We start from the raw sequence: 9,303 nt of genomic DNA, 5'->3' as shown, positions 1-9,303 counted from the left end.
ACTAGTCTTTGATACATTTCCTTGTCAACAGTAGTACCTTTTTCTGCATTTCCCAATTTCAGGTTTGGATCGATTGGTGTATTTACAGGCGTGCATGTTGTCTTACCAATTTCTTTCAACAAATCAGTATGTATTTCTATTGAGAGATGAATATTCCCTTTTTAGAATTGGCCAATTCAATTCCCAGAAAATATTTAAAATTTTCAAAAGGTCTTAATTAAATTCTTGGCCAAATGTTGGCCTAACAGTTCTTGCTCCTCCTAATCATCACTTGTCACTATAATATCATCCATATAAACCAGTAATATTGTCACTCCCCTTGACTTAGAGTGGAGGAATTCCACCATATCTGGGGCAATTCCATGTAAATCTCCTCTTCAATTTCTCCATGGAATGGAGGAAGGCCTTTTTAAAATCAAATTGTTGTAAGTTCCACCCATAATACGAGAGATCTCATATGAGTTTTTTTATGGAAATCAAATTGACAGACAATTTAGGAATATGAAAGAATTTTTAAGGGTTATGGATGGGCTTATTTGGACTTCTCCTTGACTTGCTACAATCATTAGAGAGCCATCAGCTATGGTTATTTTCTTGTTGCTAGGGCAAGGGGTGTAAGTTGAGAAATGTTTAGGTAGGGGTGTCACGTGGTCGGTCGCCCCAAAATCTAGTATCCAATATGGGTTATGGTTTTTATAAAAGGCATTAAGTTCAAATGAACAAAACTCATCAAACGTACTTGAATTTTCCAGAGAACAACTATCTGGTGACTTATCCATCTTTTTGAGGAATGATCTCATATGTTCTACTTCATCCTGGTTAAGTTGAATCACTCCTCCTCTGTTTTCTTCATCAGTTGCAACACCTATGTGTGCTTGTCCTCCCTTTCTACAGTTGTCTCCTTTTTTTCCCCACTCCTTGTCACAATTATGGGATCCCCAATTTCTACTAGGTGGCTTTCCGTGCAGCTTCCAACATTTATTATGAGTGTGGTGAGGCTTGTTACAGAAGGTACACCACATTCCTTCAGCTTTCTTCTCCATATTGGGTATTCCCTTCTTTTCCAAAGTTCTACAAACAAGTTGGGCCCAGTTCAAATAATTCTTCTCATTCAATCGGTAGGTCGTGTTGAGGTTCTATAGTTATTCCTAAGTGTGTTGTGACGCAATATTCACCACTTCAAGAATTTGGTATGCCGTGTCCACTAAGTACAACGACCCTAGGGCAGTGAATGAAGGCGACCCAAAAAAAAAATGATTGACAGCAATGAAGGCTAGCAGCTATGGTTTGGTGTGCGATAGAAATGAAGGTTGTCCTAAAAGGGAAGGTGGCAGCAATGAAGGTTGTCGTCTACGGTTTTGATGTGCATAGCCCGAGGCAGCACCCAGAATTCGAGAGCTTTGATACCATGTTATAATTTAGGGTAGAATGATTCATCTTATTATGCTGAGAATACAATCTATACATACAAGGCTAGAAAGCCATTTTAGGAAGTATAATAATAGCTCCTAGACAACGACATCCCTATGATTCAAGGATATCCCCATCATATATTGTAATTAAAATTTAATAATAACTTAAATAATGAGAGGGAGAAAAGAAATATTTTATTAATTAGAAACAAGATAATTAGATTCCCAACCAATCTCCTCTATTTGTAACAATCATCCTCCCTTAAAAAGGAAAATAAAACATGTTGAAATGAGTGTGTATATTCTAGGGATATTTTTCCTAATTTCTAGAGGCATTAGGATAATTTTATCCTAATAGTCCACTATTTACAATACACCCCCTCAAGTTGATAAATAAATATCAATCATCCCCAACTTGCCTAAAAAATATTGGAATTTTCCTAGAGGAAGTCGCTTAGTGCAGATGTCAACTAATTGAAGTCTTATAAGGACATGGTTTGTAACCATCTGGCCTCTCCCAAGATTATCTTTGAATAAGTGTCTGTCAATTTCCATATCTTTGGTCTTATAATGTAATGGATTATGAGCAAGGTTTATGGTGGACTTGTTATCACATTACAATTGCATATACACACCTCAAGCTTTTGAACTACAAACCGCATCCTACTTTTGACTTCTCTTAGTCACACCACAGTTTCTCCTAGGAATACACCACAGTTTCTCCTAAGAATACACCACACCCAGAGATAGATTTTATGTCAATAACGAAACATGCATAGTCTACATTAGTATATATCTTCAAGGCCAAAGTTTCCTTTTTTTCCTCCTTTAGTAGCCCTTATATGGGCTTGACTTCAAGTAATGAAGAATGTTGTCAATGCATGCATATGTCTTTCTCTCGGATCATGCATAAACTAGCTTATCACACTAACTGCATAAGCAATGTCTAGTCTCATTTGTGATAAATAAATAAGTTTTCCAACCAACCTCTAATATTAGGGTTTTTCTACCAGAGAACTCTCTTCACTTCCAAATATACGATTTTGTTCAATCCTAAGGTTCAACTTCCCATCTTACCCATTTCTTTGAAGAGATTGTAGATATCTTCTTTGGGAGATGAAAATCCCCCTTTTCGAATAAAAAAACATCTATTCAAAGAAAATACTTAAGCTTTTTCAGGCCATTCATCTCATGTTGAGAAGCCAATTTTTCCTTTAAAGTCAACTTCTCTATTTAATCATCTCCTGCAATAATCATGTCATCAACATATACAAGCAGTAGTGTATATTCTAGGGATATTTTTCCAAATTACTAAAGAAATATTAGGATATTTATCCTAATAGTCCCTTATGTACAACAGAACACTTGCTTAAAACGCTTCAATTCAAATATAGTTGGTCATGGGTTTGAGTTCGGAAACATCACCTTAGCATGTGAAGGGCAAGGTTGCATACAATGGCCCTCCCCTGTATCTTCAAATAAATAATGAGGAGCTTTGTGGCACCATATAATAATTTTTTATTGGAATAGTTGTTGAACTACTATTTGAGGCATGGTTAAGAAACCAGAAAAAATTATACAAGTATTTGAAAGATAACCCAAGTCCTGTCTCCTCAGACAAAAGATCTTTATCCACCCTTAGGCTCTAACGAACTAACAATAATGTCCCTTTTTTCCTATTACTCCCCTACCTTTTGTGGCCATCCAACCCCCTGAATATTCCCTCCAACAGGGCTAGCAAATTGCCAGCTTATCTACACGTTTAAGAACAGCCTCTAACAAACACAACAATCTGTCAGCTCATCTCAATCGTTTGACAAAATCATATCTAAAGATTCTCTTAATAAAATAAGGGTCTACAATCAAGGTTTTGACATCTAGATCTTATTAAGATAGGAAAAATAAACAAGAGAAATTCAAATAAATTAAGAGATATGATTATCCTAGTTAGTGATCCACGTCACTTTCCCGTAAGACTATATTATTACATAAGGGAACTAGGATATTAGAGCAAATCATATTTTAGACATTAAATATAGAGATATGGTAATTGTTTAAAGTCTCACATCGACTAGAAATATAGTCAACTCACAATATATATATATATATATATATATATATATATATATATATATATATATATATATATATAAGTGCAAACCTCACCTTACAAGCTGATTTTGTGGGGTTGAGTTAGGCTTAAAGTTCACTTCTTAACATGGTATCAGAGCCATGGTTTAGTATCTATTCTAGCGAAATTTGATGTTTATTGGGTCTATTTTTCCATCCGTTGTTAGGTCACTATTGGACCACCCATTAATGTTTAGTCTCACGCTTGAGATAATATACCTCGGCATGAAGGGGTGTGTTGAAAGTTCCATATCGACTATAGATAAGACGAATTCACAATATATATGTGGATGCAAACCTTACCTTACAAACCGGTTTTGTAAGATTGAATTAGGCTTAAAGTCCACTTCTTAACAATAATCAAAAGATTCTTTTTAGATCAGATTCTTATCTATTGACATTTATCCTTTTACATAGTTCATACATCAAAGGTTTTTCCAATTTTCCAAATTCTAATATATTGTGATAGGAAATGATGAGATTTGCTCCCTTCTTTGATATGGGCAATTCATTCCACAAAAGCAAAAAATGCAGATGGAAGAAAAGCAAGCAAGGGTATGAAGATATACTTCTCTTTCCACTGCCAAACCCTTTTTGTGAATTCATCTCTATTCATTTCAGTCCTCTTTATTCCTTCGGAAGCAAGCATTCTTTCAACAACCAACTGGGAGAAAGAAAACAAAATTTAGTGGGAAACTAAGATATTCAACTGAATGACATAAGAAAAACAAGAACGGGGTATAAAATTCTATCTGGCAATATAAAATTGTGTAGTTAGAGACTGCAATATAAAACTGTGTAGTAAGAGACTGCAAAACAATTGAATGACATAATGGTCAAGGTGGACCTTAGAAAGAATAGAAGGCATTTAAAAATTAAAAAAAAAAAAGAGCTGAAGAAGAAATTCATATAGACAAAGATATCCTACAATAAATCTGGCCACAACTCACAAAATCCAACAATAGCAAAAATAAATCAGTGTCAACATTGCACATTTTCTAGGTCTCTTTTCTTCAATAAAATCGTTGATAATAAGAGCATAAGATAAGGAAGAGGAATCCAATAAAAAAATAAACCCAAGCAGATATACTAGAGAACTTATCAAACTATCATAGTCATGTACATCCATTAGAAGGCTCATTAAAATTTTATCTCATAATAAACAGAACAGAATTAATTTTCCTTAATAATTGTATAAAAGAGCAGCACCCTTACTGACTCTTGTGGGTTGTAGTTCAGTTAGTCACACAGTTGTCACCTGAAAAATTTTCAATTAGTTACTTTTCTGTTCACGTAGTTACACAGCTGTCACTGTGACATCATCCCCAAGTGTCTTCTCTAACTGTTCTGTAAATATGTGAATTCATTTGATTGATAACAGTAGTTTTTTTATCTTTTCAACTCTCTTCCTACAAAAGCTTTTCTTCCCTTTTCCTACTAAAAGTTGTAAAATTTAAGAAGGGGCCCATTATTTTCATTTAAACACCCAGTATATACAATTTACAACTAATTCACAACCACAACAAGTCATCACTAAAAACTTCCTGTCAAAGCCCTAAAGCAAATTCACTAGAACACATCCAAACTATATGGAAAACTGACTATCTTCAGCAAACTCCCTAAAACATCTTCAAAATCTATCGAAAATAATGGTCAGAGTCAAGCCTAGAAAGAAAAAACATGTCTTACATCTTATGAGCTACTGCTATATAGATAGATAGATAGAGGGACAAACAAACAAAGAGAGAAGTAAAATCAATAACAAAAACCAGCACAACAATTAACAAACCTGAGTTGCAATTCCAGCATGATCAGTCCCTGGAAGCCAAAGCGTTGGCTTTCCCTTCATGCGGTTGTACCTAATCATAATATCCTGCATGGATATATGGATAAGCATGATAAGAAAAACATACATGTATTACACACATAAAATGTAAAATGTTTACAGATCACCCACAACTCAGTCTCACTTAACAATTCGAGACAAGAGAGACATAAAATGGGAAGAAATAACATTGTTTCTTTTTTTTTTTTCCTATTTGATATTAAACACCCTAAACACACAAATAACAAAGCAACCAACCAAAAAAATATATGGCTTAAAAATGTTGAATGAGTTGAATCGGAAATTCATTGTTATAATTACCGTATTACATCATAGAAAAAAGATGAAACCTTAAGAACCAAAATACAGAAAATACGCTTAATTGCATTACTGTTTGTCATAGTCTATATAAATAACATGCATGGACTATAAATCAAATGAAAAATTAAAACCTCAAGTGTCACAAACATGGCATGGCCCATGTGCAGAGAACCAGTAACATTAGGTGGCGGCATCGGTATCACAAAAGGATCACTTCCCCTGTCAAAGTTCGGCCTAAAATACCCTTGAGACTCCCACCTAGCATCCAATAATCAAATCAAAAACATAGCTCAAAACAAAAACATTCAAAAATACGAGAAGTTGTAGTGCACTTTGAGATTCAACCACATGCCAAATAACTAGAAAAACGTATACTCTTCAAACTTTGAACCCTTACAACTTAAAAGCCAACAGAAAACAAGGCAAACCAAGAATGAAATCACTAAGACTCAAAAATGCACCAAAACCGCCAGAACCAAATTTTGTATTAATACAAAACATCAAGGGATAAAAACTAAACAATTTTAAAGCACAAACTTATATCTCGCAAAGTTCTTCCGCGGCAGAAATAACATCCAAATAACTTTTTTATTTCGCCAAAACAGCATATCACTGATTTCAAAAGCATACTACCAATTGTATATGCGTTCTTCCGAAGCAAAGTCGAAGGACTTGGCAATCTCCGGAGATTTAAAGACACCATTTTCTTGTTCTGGCGCAACAGCTGAAACACAACAAAGGAACGAATTTCACTTTTACGTTAAACCAATCCTACTTCGTTGTAATGCAATAAAAGATAGAGTTATATAGAAGTAACAACCGAAGAGATAATGCAGTTGGAAAGAGGAGGAAGAATTAGGTGAAGAGAACCTGAAAGGTTACGGGGAGTGCGAGAGAGAGGAATGCGCCGACCATGAGGGAAGAAGACAAGAGAGTTGCGAGAAGAGAAGGGACCGAAGAGGCGAGAAGAGAAGGGACAGAAGAGACGAGAAGTAGAAGAAGAGCAATACGAAGCTGATAGAGAGAGCATCGTGGACATGGTTGACGGTCTCACTCACAGCAGCAACGGAAGAACCATTTGGCTAAGCAGCACAAGTGGATATGATGAGGAGAGGAAATGCCAAACCTTGCGGGATCAATAAATGGTACTATTATTTTTATATTTTTTTACTTATATTTTATATCACTATTTAACTTTTTAATCTTTTCCTTTTTTTACAAATATAAAAATTAACATTTTTAATAATTAAAATAATATTTTAAAAGTGAGTTGTCAACTGTATATTTAATATTAGGTTTAATCTTCTTGGACATTCCTATTTCTGTAGGATTTTCTCAAATAGGTCCTCGTATTGTAAATGCTCTCGATTAGGTTCCTTATTGTGAAAAATTGAATCAATTTAGACATCGCTGTTAGTTTCGTATTAACACCGTTAAAGGAGGTGACACGTGTCAGTTCGTGGTTTTTTTGAATTTTTAATTATTTTTTATTTATTTTTAATTTTTTTTAAAAAAAATTTAAAAAATGCCACATGTCAAACTGATATTGTGCCACGTGGCAATGACAGTGTGACATGGCACTGACAGTGCCACGTGTCATTGTCAGGCCACGTGTCATTGCATTAGTCTCAATTTGATCCCTGTATTTTTATTTTGTCTCAATTTAGTCTTAATTTTAAAAATTAAGCAATTTTGTCCCTCCTCAAATTCAAACAAAATTTAAATTGTATATAAATTTTAACTAATATTTTTATTAAAATTGATACTTTTATATAAATTTCCAAAGGAATTAGCTCATTGAACAAATTATTAATGTGAAATTTCACTTTTTTTTAAATAAAAAATTGGAGAAAGTTTTGGTGAAAACAGTAATTAAAGGTGGTTTCTTCTTTCATGATTTTCTATGGAAACTTTCACTACAAAAATTCACACCAACATGTTATGTCACTCTTTTTTTAAACCCCTTATAGGTATATTTAAATAACATAATTAACATTTATATGATTAAGTAAATATAAACATAGTTAAACTTAATCTTGTTAAAAATATTTAACAAAAATATCAATTTTAATAAAAATATTTGTTAAGATTTATATACAATTTAAATTTTGCTTGAATTTGAGGAGGGACAAAATTGTTTAATTTTTAAAGTTAAGACTAAATTGAGACAAAATAAAAATACAGGGATCAAATTGAGCACTATAAAAATACAGGGACCAAATTGAGACTAATATAATGACACATGGCCTGACAATGACACGTGACACTGTCAGTGCCATGTCACACTGTCATTGCTACGTGGCACAATATCAGTTTGACAAGTGGCATTTTTTTAATTTTATTTTTTAAAAAAAACTAAAAATAATTAAAAAATTCAAAAACACCACGAACTCACACGTGTCACCTCCTTTAACGGTGTTAGTATGGAACTAACGGCGAGGTCTAAATTGATTTAATTTTTCACAATAAGGGACCTAATCGAGAGCATTTACAATACGAGAACCTATTTGAGAAAATCCTACAGAAATAGGGATGTCCAAGATGATTAAACCTTAATATTAAAAATGACAAATGATTCTCAAAAGTTTTTGTTTATTCGGTTCTCATGGCCCTTGTTAAATTTTAGAAAAAGGAAATTCCGCCCTTTGATTATTAAAAGCCCTTTTATCTAGTAATACTAATGAGTCTTACTCGAAGCTATCCATATTCACTCGGAGGAGAGGAATTCCGGAAGAGTCCTTAAATGGATTTAATGGATTTGAGAATGAATTAATTGTTGTTTATTTGATTAGATTTTGAGGTAAATGAGAGTGGATTTGGAGGTAAAGTTTATGATAATTAGTATACGATTTGATTAATGTGACAAATAAAAAAGTGTTTAATTGATAGAAATTGAATATTATCAAAATGTTCCTAGTTATTAAAGTAATATAAAATAATAATTGTCAATGTTATATTTAATTCTAGAAGTATTTATAAAAATAAAAAATTAACATTAATTATTAAAATTAATTTTAATATTGTACAAAAATTTTATTTTAGTAAAATGAATTTATTTTTAATTGTAATATTATTTATTACCAAGTGGTATGATTTTATTTGTTAGAAATTGAATATTTTTAAAGAAAGAAATAATTAAACAAAGAAGTTATAAGAGTTAAATCACTACAAGAATAATATATTATAGAAGCGGTTCTTTTTCTGCGGTTTTAAAACCCCATATAATTTTGAGTAGTTTTAGATGAAAAATCTAGAAAACTTCAGTTTAATATTTATTTTATTTTATTTTTAAATTTTTCTGACAATTATAAAGAAATCGTAACTAACATTTATTATTTATTTACTTATAATAAATTTTAGGCAGTTTTTTTTTTCTTGAAACATAAACTTCTATTTACTTTTCCCAAATTTCGCATCCCGTATAATCATAAATTCATATTTTAAAACTCTGTCTTTTTAACTTACCCCAAACACGTCTGAATAAAGCAGAACAAAAACCCTAGCCGCTCAATTTCTTTCTTTCCCTCTATCTTCCAGGTTCTTCTTGCCATGGTTATGCGATTGGAGATCCTTCGTTTGGTTGGCGCCGACTAGCCCCCTAACTAGCGGCAACTC

General features: G+C 32.8%; 1 protein-coding gene across 1 annotated transcript; it reads right to left on the bottom strand.

Moving 5' to 3' along the window:
- Positions 1-4,028: 4,028 nt before the first annotated feature.
- LOC124838373 (valine--tRNA ligase, chloroplastic/mitochondrial 2-like) lies at positions 4,029-6,899 on the bottom strand. Its single transcript, XM_088093798.1, has 5 exons — positions 6,559-6,899; positions 6,322-6,412; positions 5,820-5,946; positions 5,332-5,415; positions 4,029-4,206 (listed from the first exon to the last, which is right to left on the bottom strand). The coding sequence occupies exons 1-5, from the start codon at positions 6,725-6,727 to the stop codon at positions 4,051-4,053; spliced, it is 627 nt and encodes a 208-aa protein (XP_087949924.1). The 5' UTR covers positions 6,728-6,899; the 3' UTR covers positions 4,029-4,050.
- Between the last annotated feature and the right edge of the window lie 2,404 nt (positions 6,900-9,303).

This window comes from Vigna umbellata, chromosome 7 (assembly GCF_029865625.1).
Source record: "Vigna umbellata cultivar VRB3 chromosome 7, Vumbellata_1.0, whole genome shotgun sequence".
Lineage (NCBI taxonomy): Eukaryota > Viridiplantae > Streptophyta > Magnoliopsida > Fabales > Fabaceae > Vigna > Vigna umbellata.
Note: the sequence above shows the minus strand (reverse complement) of the source record. Positions and strands in the feature narration are given on the sequence as shown.